Source organism: Fusarium tjaetaba, assembly GCF_013396195.1.
Source record: "Fusarium tjaetaba strain NRRL 66243 chromosome Unknown NRRL66243_c0000059, whole genome shotgun sequence".
NCBI classification, from domain to species: Eukaryota; Fungi; Ascomycota; class Sordariomycetes; order Hypocreales; family Nectriaceae; genus Fusarium; species Fusarium tjaetaba.
The window spans coordinates 128,415-145,255 of NW_023501255.1; the positions used below are offsets into that span (position 1 = coordinate 128,415).

General features: G+C 50.0%; 6 protein-coding genes across 6 annotated transcripts; 4 read left to right on the plus strand and 2 right to left on the minus strand.

Annotated features, from left to right (window-relative positions):
- Positions 1 to 1,453: 1,453 nt before the first annotated feature.
- FTJAE_2880 (fumarate hydratase mitochondrial) lies at positions 1,454 to 3,277 on the minus strand (the record flags this gene model as incomplete). The annotated part of the gene is made up of 3 exons (XM_037349120.1): positions 1,454 to 1,643; positions 1,695 to 2,718; positions 2,902 to 3,277. The coding sequence occupies 3 exons, from the start codon at positions 3,275 to 3,277 to the stop codon at positions 1,454 to 1,456; spliced, it is 1,590 nt and encodes a 529-aa protein (XP_037209997.1).
- A 1,297-nt stretch (positions 3,278 to 4,574) lies between these two features.
- Positions 4,575 to 6,306, minus strand: FTJAE_2881 (uncharacterized protein; the record flags this gene model as incomplete). Its single annotated transcript, XM_037349121.1, has 4 exons — positions 4,575 to 5,812; positions 5,863 to 6,049; positions 6,101 to 6,220; positions 6,274 to 6,306. The coding sequence occupies 4 exons, from the start codon at positions 6,304 to 6,306 to the stop codon at positions 4,575 to 4,577; spliced, it is 1,578 nt and encodes a 525-aa protein (XP_037209998.1).
- Positions 6,307 to 6,794: 488 nt separating this feature from the next.
- Positions 6,795 to 7,698, plus strand: FTJAE_2882 (ubiquitin-conjugating enzyme E2 J2; the record flags this gene model as incomplete). The annotated part of the gene is made up of 3 exons (XM_037349122.1): positions 6,795 to 6,821; positions 6,874 to 6,953; positions 7,011 to 7,698. The coding sequence occupies 3 exons, from the start codon at positions 6,795 to 6,797 to the stop codon at positions 7,696 to 7,698; spliced, it is 795 nt and encodes a 264-aa protein (XP_037209999.1).
- A 1,178-nt stretch (positions 7,699 to 8,876) lies between these two features.
- FTJAE_2883 (topoisomerase ii-associated) lies at positions 8,877 to 11,468 on the plus strand (the record flags this gene model as incomplete). Its single annotated transcript, XM_037349123.1, has 1 exon — positions 8,877 to 11,468. The coding sequence occupies one exon, from the start codon at positions 8,877 to 8,879 to the stop codon at positions 11,466 to 11,468; it is 2,592 nt and encodes an 863-aa protein (XP_037210000.1).
- Positions 11,469 to 12,749: 1,281 nt separating this feature from the next.
- FTJAE_2884 (uncharacterized protein) lies at positions 12,750 to 14,490 on the plus strand (the record flags this gene model as incomplete). The annotated part of the gene is made up of 3 exons (XM_037349124.1): positions 12,750 to 13,069; positions 13,119 to 13,718; positions 13,770 to 14,490. The coding sequence occupies 3 exons, from the start codon at positions 12,750 to 12,752 to the stop codon at positions 14,488 to 14,490; spliced, it is 1,641 nt and encodes a 546-aa protein (XP_037210001.1).
- A 1,118-nt stretch (positions 14,491 to 15,608) lies between these two features.
- Positions 15,609 to 16,706, plus strand: FTJAE_2885 (phosphopantothenate-cysteine ligase; the record flags this gene model as incomplete). Its single annotated transcript, XM_037349125.1, has 1 exon — positions 15,609 to 16,706. One exon carries the CDS (start codon positions 15,609 to 15,611, stop codon positions 16,704 to 16,706), a length of 1,098 nt encoding a protein of 365 aa, XP_037210002.1.
- Between the last annotated feature and the right edge of the window lie 135 nt (positions 16,707 to 16,841).

A 16,841-nucleotide genomic window follows, 5' to 3' on the forward strand; every position in this document is an offset into this window, starting at 1 on the left:
ATAAGTGAAAAGACCTTTCAGCCGATTTCCTATGACGGGCCGTACTGTCAAGTCGTCCCAGAGCACCTTCTTTTGGGGAGAGATACCAAGGCCATCTCTGCCGTCGATTTGCTGATTTCGAATTTTGTGCCTGCGCGACTGAAGTCCCCATCATCAGCCCGAATGGTGTAGTTCCAAAGACCCCTTGATCGGGCGAAGAAGACATGACGATGGCACCAAAGCACCTCGTCACTCCCCTCAAGTAGCGGGCCTATTGGCAAGCTTTCTTAAAAAGGTTATAGGTTTATATCATCTTCTGGCTTGCATAAATATACTAGGAGAACTGTAACCATGTTTTGTAATAAGTTATAAGAACCAGAACAGAACGTATTACCTTGATGCTTCCACGAGATATTATAACAGACTGTATATAAACACTAAACTTAAAAAATAGCATATTAATAAGATATTCAATATAATATAGAAGCAGCAAGTATCATGTAAGTGAAACTTTATAAGAACGTGTTTCGTTTCTCATCATGAAACATCTAGCTAACCTAGAGCTGATAGCGCTGAATCTGCCTCAGAAGTGTTTCTGGTCAGTAGAGCTGAACAACACGTTGGGTATCTGCTGTAAACTCACCCTGAGCTAAACGGGAGTTTAAAAAGTCAGATTGAGCTTAGAGCGTGGCTCTAATTTGTACGGTAGGGGCTCAAAGTTGTAGCAATGTGATACAATATGAGCAACAATCCTGTTGAGGCAGCGGCCGTGGTAGCTAGCATGCTGGAACAAGACACTTTGCGAGATGGGTTCTGCACTCTCATGAGGAATGTCCCTTCCAAACCGCAACGGGCTATAACACTCCTCGAAGAGAGCCACATTCCCAAAGTCTTTATCCCCCGGCGAAAACTGATGCTGGAGTGTTTGCCATCGTTTCCTGAGCCAAAGGCTTGGGCACTGAAGCTTTAGGGAATGATCACCTGCGATCTCCCAGAAAAGGCTCGAATGATAAGCTATTTGGTGCTCGAACTGCGTCTGTTAGAGATATCTAAGCATCGCTTTTTATCTTTCTCGGGGTAAAGTGGTGACATGCCAGCAAATACTGTATTCAATACTTGAGAAGCAGCCCTAGTAGTACCAATATGTAATAATTTACTTGCTCATGAATAAGTAAGTGAACCAATCTAGTTGCTATACATGACTTGAAAGGATATTATGCTAGCATACCGTAAGTAATAACTGTTATCATACACCTCTATCTGGCATTTCTCTCATACGGATTTCTCTTCGACACTTCAATACGTCCTGATGGGCAAGGATAAAATAGAACAGGATCAAGCTTACACACCATCTTTGATGGTAGTTCAAATTCTGTTATTCATATTTTACAATGTTTTATTCGAACAATGATCTATGAGCGAGCGCTTTTATAATATTGATACATGGCATCACGATTCTGTTTTAGAGCAATTTTCATCCCTTGTAGGGGCTGGGGCCAACCATAAGCTCGGGCTTGACAAGAGTATCAAACTCCTCCTCAGTCAAGGCCTGGAGCTCGAGAGCACTCTGCTTGAGGGTCAGACCCTTCTTGTGAGCATTCTTGGCGACCTTGCTGGCCATGTCGTAACCGATTTTGGGGTTCAGGCAAGTGACGAGCATGAGCCTATAGACCTGGTCAGTGCTTATTTCGTGTCTGTGATGAATATAAACTTACGACTCCTTCATGATGCTGGCAATCTTCTCCTCGTTAGCAGCAAGACCAGCAACTAGGTTCTTCTCGAAAGAGCGCATGCCGTCTGTCAGAAGGCGTGAGCTGTGCAGGAGGTTGCGGATGACCAGAGGCTTGTAAACGTTAAGCTCGAACTGGCCATTCATGCCACCAATAGTGGTCGCAACGTGATTGCCCATAACCTGGGCACAGACCATGGTCAAAGCCTCACATTGCGTGGGGTTAACCTTTCCAGGCATGATGCTGCTGCCAGGCTCGTTTTCGGGGAGGTTAAGCTCACCAAGGCCACAGCGAGGGCCACTGCCGAGGTATCGAATATCCTGAGCGATCTTGGTAAGAGAGGCAGCAAGGGTGTTAAGAGAGCCGTGGGCCTGGACAATAGCGTCATGGGCAGCCAGAGCCTCAAACTTGTTAGGGGCAGTCTTGAACTCAGTGCCAGTCATTTTGGTGACCTCCTCAGCAATAGCCTCAGCAAAACCCTCGAAAGTGTTGATGCCGGTGCCAACGGCGGTGCCGCCCTGGGCGAGCAGACGCAAGTCAGGGAGAGAGCTCTCTACACGCTTGATGCCAAAGTCGAGTTGAGCGACGTAACCAGAGAACTCTTGGGCTAGAGTCAAAGGTGTAGCGTCCTGGAGATGGGTACGTCCGATCTTGATAATCTTCTTGGCCTCAAACTCATCAACCTTCTTCTGCAGGGCAGCACGGAGGCTGTGGAGGGCAGGCAAGAGCTCGCCCTCAAGATCGAGGACAGCAGCAATGTGCATAACAGTAGGGAAGGTGTCGTTGGAAGAGGCACTACGGTTGACGTGGTCGTTGGGGTGGACGGGCTTCTTGCTACCCATAGTTCCGCCGAGGATCTCGATGGCTCGGTTGGAAATGACCTCGTTTGCGTTCATGTTGGACTGAGTGCCGGAGCCCGTCTGCCAAACGACAAGAGGGAAGTGGTCGATGAGTTTGCCATCAGCAACCTCCTTGGCGGCCTGCTGAATAGCAGCACCGATCTTGGGGTCTGCGAAAGTAATAATTAGCGTTTTGGTACTTAGAGTAGACAGTGTCCGTCTCCGTTGAGGTTAAACGGTTTGATGTACAAGCTCTACCCCGCCAAAGGGTATAAGTCATGCCCTCTAGGCGGAAGAGTGGAAAACAAGATATTACCACCAAACAGCTCTATATGAATTCAATTGCTACTCACCAAGGCCATATCGCATGTTGACAGTGGCGGCAGCACCCTTCAGGATACCAAATGCCTTGACAATGGGTGGAGGCATGCGATCCTGGGGCTGGTTGATGCGAAAGTTCTCGAGAGATCGTTCGGTCTGGGCTCCCCAGTATCGGTCGGCGGGGACCTGGATCTCGCCAAAGGCATCGCTCTCTGTTCGTGTCTGAGACATTCTGACTGAAGTGCTGTGAATAGCTCTGGAGAGTTGAAGACCAGCAACCCGAGTCTTGTTCTGAAGTCGCAGTTGCGGGGCAAGCGAGCATGTGGACGCAGCTGCTTGGGAGACCCGAGGCAGAGCTGACTTCATAAGGCCCGAGGCGGCAGCGCGTCCCGTGACGGTTCGAAGCATGATGGGCAGATGGCTGGCTGGCGAAACGCTATTCCGAAAGTTGGGGCAGGCCAATTGAATCGACTTGGCTCGACTGAAGGTGGTCGCAGGAGGATTCTTCGGGGGGCAGGGGCCGGAGATGTTGCACAATTGCAAAAGGGGTTTTCAACAATCGGAGAGAAGGCCAGCTACTTGTCTCGTCGCTCTCGGTTACTGATTTTAACGGCTCAACCAACTTTAGACTCCGGAAGCACTGGTCAAACGGAAAAAAGGTCGAAATACTGGCCGGTTATTTGTCGGAGATCCTTCACCGGTCAACGATATCGGCCTCGCTCCGGTCTATCCCGAGCAGTTCCTGGTTTCGATATGTTGATCTTATTGGATGGCGGTGTCTAAGTCTGGAGTTTAATTCAATTCTAGGGTAATTAAATATTAAACTTGGTATTATATCCTATATATATACCCTCCTTTTTCTTTAGCTTTACTTTGCTATATATTACTGGCCCGTTCAATAATCAATTAATCAACTAATTCATAATTATGGCTTCCTTTCTAGCAGAATCATCGTTCTCAAAATCCAGGAGCATCTAGACATGCTTAGTGAGCTTATTGACATCAATAGCATTGCCGGTGGGAGGTTCATGAACCCTGATTAGGATGTATTCCACTACGAAAAGGTCAAGAGTAAAGGGCTTACATGTCGCAACCCCCTCCACCGATATTGCAAGAGAGACATCGCAAGCTCGAAGAAGCGCCATATGCGCAGTTAACCGGGCGCAATTCTAGAGGCTTCTGGGCGGCAGGCTTTTCCATGTCATGCGTAAGCTTGTTTAAGGCGGTCCTAAAGTATTTAAGACACCAGCGATCTCCAGCGGAAATTGCAGCTGTTCTCTGGTGGCATTAGGTAATGGCATTTTCTCGCGATTCTGGCGCAGTTGCTCAGACTGGGATGACATTCTGGGCGATGTAGTGTAGGAATATGTAAGAGAGGAATAAGAGAGGAATGGTGATGAAGAGCTGATGAAGCTAAGTAGATACCCTGGAAGATACTGAGTATCAAGAGTTAGATCTGGGAGAGAGAAGTGTAAGAATAGTGGTCAGCATAGAAATCACGAGATGATCAGGCGTTGCTTGAAAAAGCAGTATGTTAATGGAGATGTTCTGATTTATATGGGCAATCGTGAGCTATTCACTGAAATATCACAAAGGACTACAATAACAATTCATTGCTAGTCCTCAAGAACAACAATAGTTGGACGTTTGAAATGCAGAATTGAAACATAAGAGTGGTATTTCGTCATAAGGATATCTATGTTTTTTACAGAAAGTTGATTCCCACACCGACCTGCAGCCCCTTCGTTGAAGCCTCTCCTTTCCTCAGAGCCAAAGGCAGACTGAAGTTGAGCTCGAAGCGGGCAACAGGATGAGCATACACAAGACCAACACCAGCCGCAACACTGGGAACACCGTTGAAGAGCTCACCAACTGCGTTCACCATGCCATTTCGGACAGCTGTTCCGGACAGCTCCTGCGTGGAACCACTGCTGGAGGACTTCTTGCTGTCCTTGAGAGCAACAAGACGCCCGCCATTTGCAAAGAGCTGGAATCGTAGACCGGAATCGGGTCCCTTGTAAGGAACTGGAAGAAGCATGTTGACACTACCAGCAGCAAAGACATCGCCCCCGACAGAATCAGAACCATCATGTGGACCAAGACCTCCGAGCTTGAAACCTCGAACATCTGTTGGTCCTCCGAGTTGGAAGCGATCGTTGATTCGAGTAGGTCGAAGTTTTCCAGCAAACTCATAACCAAGAGGCAACGGACAAAGCAAACCAAGTCTCAATCCACCACCAATGGAGATTCCTGTTCGCTCACGAATGCCTGGCAAAGGAATTGGGATCGCACCGCCGACTTCGACCTCGCCCTTGGAAAAGGCAACATCACCAGCAAGAGGGCCAAGACCAGCTACTTCAAGTCCAGATCGGAGCATGTATCCGCTCTGAGGAAGCTGGGGGTTATCACGCCTTTCCCTGTAGAATGTGTGTTTGACAGAGCTCTTGATAGAGTCACCAGCATCTGCACGGACTGTTGGACTGGCGTTTTCGGCCAAACCAGTAATCTGCCTCCAGATGCCTGAATACTCAACGGACTGTGTGTCGCGTTGTTGATTGAGCCACGAAAATCGCAGTGTACCGCCTTTGAGCACCTCCTCATGAGAAGCCCATGGTTTTTCGGCGGCTGAGGCCACACCCTCAAGCGATAACCTCATGTCGGGGTTACTCTTGACGGGTGCAGTAAGGGTGGCGCTATAAGCTGAGCGTGTACGTGTGCCAGCCTTTGCATTAAGCGTCAACATCTCAGCACCACCAAACATGTTTCGCCATAATAGCGAACCATAAGCAGAACCCTCTCCATTGCCGACATCAGTACCAGTTTGGAGCTTGAAACGAGACAGTTCCTTAACTCGGATATCGACGTTCACATCGGTGGGGGAGGTAGAGGGATCGGTCTGTTGGGCAGAGGTCAGGTAGACTTCGGGTTGAGGTTGGAATAATTCTATAGATCAGTTAATTTGGTGTTGCGGTGAGAGCTACTGGAAATCATACGTAGTCCATCGAGCTTGTTGCTTGCGATACGAAGACTGTTGATGACATCGCCAACAGTCGAGCTTGCGTTCGAGGCATCGGCAATGAGGGGTTGGAAAATGGGATCGAGGAAGTTTGTTCGTGTGTTGACCGCACCGTGGATTCGAAGCTCGTTGATCGTCATGGGCGCCAGTTGCTGGTCACCAATCTGCGCAACATTAGCTTATGATCTGAAGCTAGGATCGGTAAGGGAACATACCACCTGAGCCAGACGCCGTTGCTTGGCTTCATCTTGTTCTTTTTGGAATTCGGGCTTCGATTCTGCTTCATGCAACAGAGAACCGGTGTCGGAATGAAGCTTGTTAAAGGGGTCCATGGACTGATTCATGTTAGATGATGGGTCCTTATGTCTCAATGGTGGGATGGAATTACCGGACCCCCGGTTGACCCAGGAATTGCAGCCATTTTTGGTAGCTCAAGAGCCGAGTTTTTGCTTGCAATAGCCTCACGATGTCGATTTAAAGAGTATCGGACCACCAACTGGACCCTGACAGCCCAGCTTCCAATTAATCACCGGTACGTACTTCCCGAGCTCCCGCAGGTGGACCCGAGACCTGTGGCTCAAAGTAGTGGCGCTCCAACTTCGTCATAGGTTGGATGCATGTGATACACAGCCACAAACTATCCGGACCTAGCGGGACCACTGTGCCTGGCAAAGGGTGCCTCCTCCTGCGTTCCTCTCCATTCATCTCAACTTATACACTCTTCATTTGCGCCCAAGCATAAGATATCGCTGCTTTTGAGTTTTTAGAGATACCTTTCTCTTTCACTTCACCCGAGTTTCGTAAATACTCGTTACTTTCCTTTAATTCGTTAATTACTTCGGCCTCGACTCTACTCACGCGACCCGCAATCTGTCCCGTTCGTCAACTTCTAATCCAACGTCAGTCAGCATGGCTAGCAAAGGTGCCACCAAGCGTGTATGCACTTCTACTCCCACCACTTGAATGTGCAATACTAATTATTGGACAGTTGACACGCGAATACAAAACTATCTCAGAGAACCCTCCTCCTTACATTGTCGCTCATCCATCCGAGTCTAACATTCTGGAGTACGTTACGTCACGCCCAACAATTGGTCGCGAGTTGACTTTGCTAACACAACTTAGATGGCACTACATCATTACCGGACCTGAGGACACACCTTACCATGGCGGCCAGTATTGGGGAACTCTCATGTTCCCCCCAAACTATCCTTTTGCTCCTCCCGCCATTCGCATGCACACCCCGTCCGGCCGATTCCAGCCCTCGTCGCGACTATGTCTGTCTATCTCCGATTTCCACCCGAAGTCATTCAATCCCGCATGGGAAGTCTCAACTATCCTAATCGGCCTTCTATCATTCATGACAAGTGAAGAGATGACGACTGGCTCCGTTTCCAGCACCGCCGCGGAACGACGCTCCCTCGCCGCTCGATCACGCTGGTGGAACTCGACTGGTAATGGCACACATAGCAAGACGGGTCCTGTCCAGAGGGGCAACATCAAGGCTGGTGATGGCGGCGCCAAGTTTCGAACAGAGTGGCCAGAGGTGGATGCAGAGAATTGGGAGTGGATGACCAAGAACAAGGTTGACCCTGTCAGTGGCACACGATTAGACGCTGATAACAGCGGATCCTGTCGACCTCAGCTTGGTATTTCAGGGACTAGCGGTCATCAAACACAAGCAGTTGTTGATGTGGTCAACCAACAAAGAGATGCCAGCACAGGATGGATCTATCGCAACAAACTTCTTGTCGCTGGTGCGGCTTTCTTCCTCTACGTCCTTGTCGCCAGACTGGTTAGCGGAGAGGAGTGATCAGGGAGAGTTGTATTCGGGAAGCGCTTCATGTTCTTCTAATTCTAGTTTTTGTTTTATTACGGGCGGACTGGCGGGCGCAATAGGTTAACAAGCCAGACACCAGGACTCGCGTCCTGATCTGGCGTTTCAGGGCATTTAATGAGCGTTTACTTGATGGGGTTCAGTTTGATTGTCGTCAGCTCATTTGCCTGCAGAGGTTGTGATTTATCGGGTAGAGACTCAAATACATCAAACAGGTAGATCAACATGCAACAATGCTCCTTTTGTATCAAGTGCGTCCCCGTCCGCGAGAATCAGTTGAGGCGGCACGTAAAGCCAAACGGGAACAAGCAGGCAGCCGTGATTTTGATAGGCAACTGGCATAAGCTTCCGTAGACAAACAAGAAGCCCGGCCTATTGTAACCCTCAAACAAGGCTCCATGCAATCAGAGTGCAATGTCGGAAGCCGGCTGATGACTGTTCGCCGTAGAAGCTCAACCTCTATTTGTTGGATACTATCCGGCGGACGGGAGTATTGTTGGCTGCGCTAGCCCACTCCAGGCCCCTGAAGTTTAGCGCAAGTCTTAACGCGGGCACCTACGGCACGGCGGGGAGGTCTGAGGTCTGGTCTAGTCTGGTCTACCTACAAGAAAAATTGTGACGAAAGCCCCAATTTTTGTTAACTTGCGACTCGTCTCCATCGCTTGGAAGCCGTTGGAAGCACCTCCTCGACATCATCATCATCCGGGTTTCCAGGTTGGTGAAATTCTCACAGCATAATTCTCCCTATTCATCTCCTCCTACAGAACCCTATCTCCTCTGAACCCCGTGCTTTGCTGCCTTTCATTCTTTAATTCACCCTCCTAACGGTACACACCCGTCATCGAAACCCGCTCCTACTTGAGCTCTTCCTCTCCGCACAAACAGCTGCACCTGGACCCTCATCTCTAGTGCATCGCCAGTTCGCCTCCGATCCACGGCCAACTACCTTACCCTTCAGCCCAGAATCGACAAAAGGGCACTTCAGTCATAACGAAGACGACTGCTCTCCATGCCTCTTCCTCTAGATCCGTAGAGCCCCCCTCCCTCCGAATCCTCTGTTGAGGCCTGGCGCTGGCTAGCTGATCGCCCGCCGATACCTTCCCCGCCGAACCGTCAACGATCTCGTCCATGAAATGGCGCCCCAAAACGGCAACATGAAGACTCGCCGAAATGGCGGGAGCAAGCTCTCTCAGTCCTCCAAGCCTGTCATGCCTGCTATCCCACTGCCTTATGTGAAGCGTCAGGCCGCTTCTGCTGCTGCTCGTGCCAATGCTGTCCATGTTTCTTCGACTGTTGCCTCCACCACGATCCAGGAACCGGATGTGCGCTCCCCCATTGAGGTGAAGCATGTAAATGGTAACGTCCCTGCTGAGGCTAAGAAGCATGATCCTGCGGCTACGGCTCCAAGCACAATTGCTAGTGGAACTTCGACCTCGACCTCCAAAGCCGAGGAGGTGGCCGAAACAAAGGTAGACGCTCACAAAGAAACAAAGAACGGCGCTTCTGATGAAACCAACACCCAGGCTTCCTCTTGTAAGTACTTCAGACGTGCCTATTGTCAAGATGCACTCCAAGACCCTTCACTTACACATGATTCTTTCATTGCAGCCGCATCTGGTTCTGAAAATCCTACCACCATCAACGAAAGCGACAACATCCACAAAAACCCTGTAGTCTCAGGCCATTCTGACCAGCCCACTCCCAAGAACCAGGTCGATGTTGAAGCTCGATCAGTCGACAAGGTTTCAGTCGGAGTGAACGAGAAGCCCAATGGTGTTTCAAGCAAGGCCGACATCAAAACTCTGTCCGGTAGGCAGCCAAACTTTTTTCAGGCCATTATAAATACTCACAAGTCCAAATTTTTAGACAACCATCCACCTTCGAAGCCCAACAAAGGCCGACCTCCTTCTGCTGTCCCACCGAGCCGATACCAGATGCCCCCTTCCTTTCAGCCTGCTGCTCGACCTATGGGACCAAACATGAACGGCGATATGCGTGGCCATCGCGCTCCTCTGGTTAACGGCCCGCCTATGCACCAGCCTCATCACAGCAACGGTAGCATCCATTTTGGCGCTTTCCACGGTTCGACGAGCTCCTCTCCTGCTCCTCCATCCGGTGGTATTGCCCCTCCTCCCGGTATGACAGGTCCTGATGGCCGACCCTACATGACCCCCGGTGCCAACGGCTTCCCCCCTATGATGCCGTATGGCGCAGAACAGGTTCCGGTCACTACTTTCGATAACTACGGAAGACCTACTATGGCTTATGGACCGATAGACTCTTTCCCTCCCATCCTTAACAATTTTGGTCCCCCAACCCCACACAGCTATCATGATTCACAGGCATCAGGTCCTCCCGATGATGGTAGTGTCTACAACCAGTTTTCTGCAGCTCCAGCGCGAAATGGTGTACCTGCTCCAGAGGAAACTCAGTCTCCCAACCAGGCAGGTAGAATGTTTGGTGGTCCCGAGTATCCGCGAATGATGCCGAATGCCGGACCTCCCCCGCACATGATGTCTTCAATGGAGGGTGCTGAAGGTCTGATTGGTCATCTGGTGCAGCAGTTCTCATCTCTTGAATTTGCTGATTGCGTTTTGGAGCTTCGATATGCGGATGAAAAAGTTCCTCCAGTTCGCATTCCAGGCCACCGAGTGATCCTTTCTCGCAGTAACGAGCTCGCAAACGCTATCGCTAAACAGCCACGACCTGACCCCAATGTTCCATCTCTTCCCACCATCCTTCTCGAGACCAAGAGCAAGTGGATTCGCTCTGATCCGTTCTATATGGCCATTCACTGTCTTTACGGAATGCCACTCTTGGACCCTGCTGCTGGGGGCATGAAGCAGGCTGCAGCTGATTACAACCAGTTGATTGAGCGCTTCGAATTTGCTCTTTCGTATGCTGCAGCCGGTCATCTCCTCCGTTGGGATTCGCTCATGCGGCGCGGTTGCGAGGTTGCTGTACAACTTCTGAACTGGCAGACAGTTGAGAAGGCTTTGGAGTTTGCCCTGGAGGATCACCGAGACGAGGGGTCTTATGATGTGTTCAAGTACGGCGATGGATCTCGGGTTATTCTCAACGAGATCGTCTCTTTCATCGCAAGAAACACCAACCCTACTTTCAAGATTGACACTTCAGTGACCGACACGTCGAGCTATGCTCGTCTTCCACAAACTGCTCTGACAAGCAATGCCAGTACCCGCAAGCTCTCACCCCCACCCATTGCCCGGGGTACATCCGTGCATCTTGGCAAGGGCAAGGGACGTCTCTCTCAGCAGATTTCTGGGATCCAGTTTGGCGACCTTTCTTTGACCGACGGCAAGGTCTCGCCAGCTTCGGATGCTTCAGGCGGTTCACAGCAACGAACTCCTCTCAATGCAGTGCTTTCTCGAATTCTCCTTAATCTTCCATTCGAAACTCTCAAAGCACTGCTCGAGGCTGCGACTAACAAGGCCAACGGGTGGCTAAATGCAGAGGCAATCTACCGCGTGGTCAAAGACACAGTAGCTGAGAGAGAGCGACGCCGGCTTCAGATCGTTGAACTGGTCAAGACCCAGCAGGTCACAGCCTGGGCCGTCATCGCCCAACAGCTTTCCAGTCCTGAACCGAGATACGTCGGTCTCTGGAGTGCGCTGGGCTGGCGCGAGGAGATTCTACCTATTGGACCTTCCGAGAGCCCGACCCTTGGTCGCACTTGGGTTCCCTTCGTGGGCCCTCAAGCAAGCACTCAAGCAGCTTACCCCTAAGCAACTTGGTTCACGCTACTGATTTTTCAATTTCATGAATGATATTGGGGGTTGTGTTGATGCTGGATAATCGGGAGGGCGGCTTGCAGAAACATGGCAAACGAAGCCGAGGCTGGTTTCTCAGTCTCTCGACAAAAGCCAGTACTTTTGATTTCGGGATGAAAAGGTGGCGTCTGTGATCCTGCTTACTAGGGAGAGGATATGATGCTCTTTGGAGAGTTTTGGTTGATGAATGGCGTTGGGGGGCATGTCAACATTGGTTGCTTTAAAGCGAGGAATGTTTTTAACGAAGGGAAACTTTGGTGGGAGGCACGGGAAGGAAAAAGAAAACAAAAAGTATTTAATGATTCCATATTGCTAGGACTGGTGGTTCAATCTCACTTGTCCTGAGTCTGGCTGGCATCACAATGGCCTGGAACTGGACTAGACTGGACTAGACTGGACTTGACTGGGCTGGACTGATATGAAGGGGTTATGATGAATGATAGTTAGTGACTTTGGAAGTTAAAAAGGACGGTAGTTTCGGCATCAACTGGAGTATGCGTCGTTATGTCTCTCATTTGGGAGACAACATTAGGTAGCCTCTTTATGACTGGTTTGATACCCCAGACTGACTTATGCGTTCCCCGTGAAGTGCCTTATGACGGTATGACTTTTTTTCATGCGCATAGTGGGCGTGCTATCGGGAGTCCAGCCTTTTTGGGTAGTTCAGAATGTTGAACGTGCTGTTGGATTTCATGTGATGGTGATGTCCGGCTGGAGAAGGGCAACTTAGCTACCGAGGGCGGGGAACCCCTGTAGAGGGACCCCATAAGCAACAACATCGCGTGTCTCTATTCGCTAATTGAGCATTGCTTTAATTAACTGGGATAGCCTTAGCAGGGTCTCGATATTAAAAGATAGTGGGCAAGGTCAGCTTAGACCAAGAGCCGAGGTCGAATTCTCCACTTTACGTCGTCTTGCTCATTTCCAAGTTCTTGTGATTTCATCCCTTCCGTGCCTCCCACCATTCGTCGTCACTTTCACTTCACTTCATCAACAAACAAAAGACTTGATGTGAGAGCTTCGATCTGGACCCCTCAGCACTGACGCTGTGTAACCAAGTCCAGGTCATTTTCGATTCAGATAAATTGGTTTCTTCATTTACTTGATGCCTCTCTTCGGAGATACTGCTCGAATGCGCCGCTGGAGCTCAGCTCGTGGAACCGCAGACACGCCATAAATTAACAAGAACACGATCCTTTTATCAACCACAACAACAACATCCGCTCCTTAATCACAATGGAATCCTCCATCTCTTCCAGCGACGCCTCGAGCTCGCGATCTTCAAGATCTGTCAACGACCCTGTTCTTCGAAACACGTTGCGATACACCATCTCAGCCCACGAATATGCAAGTCTGCACAAGTACATCCTCTCTCGATCCCGCGTGCTGCGTCGCGCAACACCAACGCCAAACCGTGTTGAAAAGGCGCTGCAGCCGCCAAAAGGTGGTGATGATTATAATGCGAGAACAGTGCGACATGCGCTTAGGGTCTTCGTGATGACGTTCCTTGGCATGAAGGGATGGGATATTGTCGCGAAGAGGATGGGTAAAGAAGAGTGAGTAGCTCATTGATAAGGCATTTGCAAATGGCTAATGATTCGACAGACCTAGCACTGGCGGCAAAAAGAAGCCATTCTACAAATCTCCTGCCCTGAGACTGTCTATTTCGCTTTCCACCATTCTTCTGCTTTACAGAATCCTCTTCCGCTTCTTCACTCGACTGCGTGTGCATCTCCTCGACCCTCAAGTCGAGCCTTTCCGCGCGCGCAATCCCCGAACTGCAGCGATGCTGACATCCCCTTCTGCGCCCGCCATTGGTGCCTCATTCGCTGGTCTGGCTCTTGGCATTTACCCAGCACAAAAGATGCGCGTCACTATCGCCATTTACACAATCTTCCGTGCTTTGGAGTTTGCCTACAACTTCTGTGAGGCTGATGGTCTTATCTGGGGCCGAAAGAACGGCGTCAAGAGGGAGAGGCCTTGGTGGTTCGGAAGCTGGATGTTGCAGCCATTTGCTTTCGGGCAGCTTCTTCATGCTGCTGTTTTTGATCGCGACTGTTTCCCCAAGCCTTTTGGAGATTTGATCTTCAAGAGTTCATCGGCTTACTTGCACCCGCGCCCGCAGGATTGGCCGTCGAGCGTTAAGTGGCCTCAGACTTCTGAGATCGTTGACAGCTTGGCTCAAATGGCGCGCCTGAGCTGGCCGTAAGTCAACAAGCCCTGAAAAGAAAGAAGACCTCATACTGACCGTCATAGTGCCTATGTTTCTCCCACTCTCTTCCCTGGCAAGGAGGTTCTTCCTCCTAGCCTCAGTGCAATTGCGCCACTGACATCTCGAGCTCATCCTCTCATCACATCCCTCTCATGCGCCACTTTACACCCAGGCGACCCATCTTGTGCACGAACTTATCTTACTTTCTGGCTTCAGACCTTCCCGCCATTTGCTCGCTTCTTCGTCGCAGTCTTTTCAGCGCTCACCGTCATTCCTCGATTCTCCAGCCTTTACCACAACCCTCTGGCTACCCTTCAGCGCATCATTACCAAGGCCCTTCGCATGTCTACCTTTGCGACAGGTGCACTTTCCACAGCCTGGGCTTCGATCTGCTTCTTCCAGCAATGGCTCCCACGCCACGTTCTTGCTACTCAGCGTGTCTTCCTTGGTGGTTTCTTCGCTGGTCTCTGGGCTTTCGTTGAACGACGAAATGGACGTGGACTGTTCCTGTACAGCGCCCGGGCCAGCGTCGACAGCCTCTGGAAGGTTGGTGTGAAGCGACGTTGGTGGAAGAGCATGAAGGGCGGTGATGTCTGGGTCTTCATGCTGGCACTCATGGTCACTGGTGTTGTCTACGAGAAGGATGCTCAAGCAATCCGCGAGACTAACTGGCGAAAGGGAGTCAGCTGGCTCCAGGGTCAGGGATGGAGAGATTGGGGAGCTGAGGATGATGAGGATGAGGAGAACAAGGATAAGGAGGAGTGATGTTTCATGGATGATGAAAGCACAGTATGGTGTTGGGCGCATTTGCGGTTGTTTATTGGCATAGGGTGGAGGGTTATTTATGTTTGCATTGATTAATAGTCTGATATCCCGCATAATGGCAGTATTTACCTCATGATAATTTCATTTACAAAACTCTGCACCTAAGCCAGTAGATGTTCTAGACGCACGAAATGTGTTGAGTGTAAGAATGAGATGACTATGAAGGTCAGTTTTCCCTGCAAGACGCAGCTGTTGCCGGATGTCGTATCTGTAAGAGTTTGTACTGTGATTTTCAGGCTGCAAGTAGACTATTGAAGGCATGAGGAAGACTTTTCTATATCTTACATCGAGATCACTGAGGTTTCTCTTATGATCAACCTCTACTTCTCACTTCTCTGTACACGACTGTCGCTCAAATAAACCGGGGTTGAGAGGATGTCAATAATAGAGCCTTTGCAATGAGTTAGGGAATCACTGTAGCTCTAGAGCATTTACGGCAGCACCGGATTGCTTGAGAATGAGTGTCGCTTTCATCGGAAGGTTTTACGGATAGGAATGAACATGATATGATCCGAGATAGTGCTAGTTACCGAGGTATACTACAGCTTATCAGTAATCATGGCCAACTTGGACAGCGAATGATTGAAATGATGACATATTCTGAATCTCATGTAAGAGAAATTCAGTTATTTTCTTATAAAAGATAAGCCGAGTGGCTTTAATGTACAGCGCCAACACTATAGACGGTTCAGGTGTTGACAGAGCAGAGCAGACTCACAACTTCAAAACCCACCGGGATGATAAATGCGTAAGTAGTATCCGTCACAGTCGATGGGGCATTTTACTAAAGAACCAGAACCAGAAACTACCTAAACATAAATAACTCTCAATTTCCACTTCCTCCTCTCTCATTTCTTGTACCATCATCTCACTATCATTTCTATTAGTCCTTCTCGGTCTCACTACCTTAGTCTCCGTCTCCGGATCCGGGTGTCAAAAGACCAAACCCCCGCCGCCCGCCCGCCCGGACCTCCGCATCTCCGCCCCGGAGCTTGTTCAATCATTCAATCATTGGTCACACAGACTGAATTGCGTTCACTTCACAAACACTTAACAAAATGGCTACACCTGCCAACACCGCTGCTGAGGCCCTCGCTTCCGAGCAGACATACTTTGCTCAGAACCCTCCTCCGCGCAATTTATCAGCCCACACTGCTCTCGCCGGTGGCTTCATCTCGTCTCACGCTGCTGCGGGCCGTCGTGTCGTCCTCGTCACATCGGGCGGCACTACCGTCCCCCTTGAGAAGCAGACTGTTCGGTACATCGACAACTTCAGCGCTGGAACTCGTGGTGCTACGAGCGCCGAGTACTTTCTCGAAGCTGGATATGCCGTCATCTTCCTCCATCGTCAGTTCAGTCTGCTGCCGTACTCGCGACATTACTCGCATGCCACAGACTGTTTCTTGGACTTTTTGACTGAAGATGGGAGTGGGAGAATTGGTGTGAGGAGCGAGGTGCAGGATAAGATGCAGGAGGTGTTGAGAAAGTATCGCAAGGCGAGGGATGACAATATGCTTCTCACACTGCCCTTTGTCACTATTGTCGACTATCTCCATGAGCTGCGAGAAATTGCCCGACTCATGCGTCCTCTAGGCCCATCGGGTCTTCTCTACCTCGCCGCAGCCGTGTCGGACTTTTTCGTTCCTCCAGATCGTATGGCCGAGCACAAGATCCAGTCAACCAACGCTGTTGAGCAGAAACGACCAGACGATGAAGAGACTTTTGATAACTTTGACTCATCGCCTTCTGTCCCACGCTCAAAGCGTCTCGTCATCGATCTCGACCCTGTCCCCAAGTTTCTCAAGAATCTCGTAGATGGTTGGGCCCCAGAGGGTATGATTGTGTCTTTCAAGCTTGAGACGGACCCAGCGCTTCTTGTGCGCAAGGCTCGCTACAGTCTTGATCGATATCAGCATCATCTCGTTATCGGAAACCTTCTATCCACCCGCAAGTGGGAGGTTGTGTTTGTGAGTCCTAAGAGGGAAGATAACTGGGTGCGTGTACCGAGAGAGGGCGGCTGGGGAGAAGCTGAGGGCAGGCCACTTGTAGCAGAGGAGCTGCCAAGTCAAGAACCAGATGTTGAGATTGAATCGCTCATTATTCCTGCGGTACAAGAGCTTCATGGAGAGCATATCAAGGCACAGAAACAGAGGTAGGCCATGTCCTCGGGTTCAAGATAAATGCGGAATACCTAGATAGGAGGCTCTGAATAAGGAGGTGAGCATAAGTATACAAACAATAACTATTATATTTCCCTACGGACTATGGTATCTATGTACAAAGACTTGCAG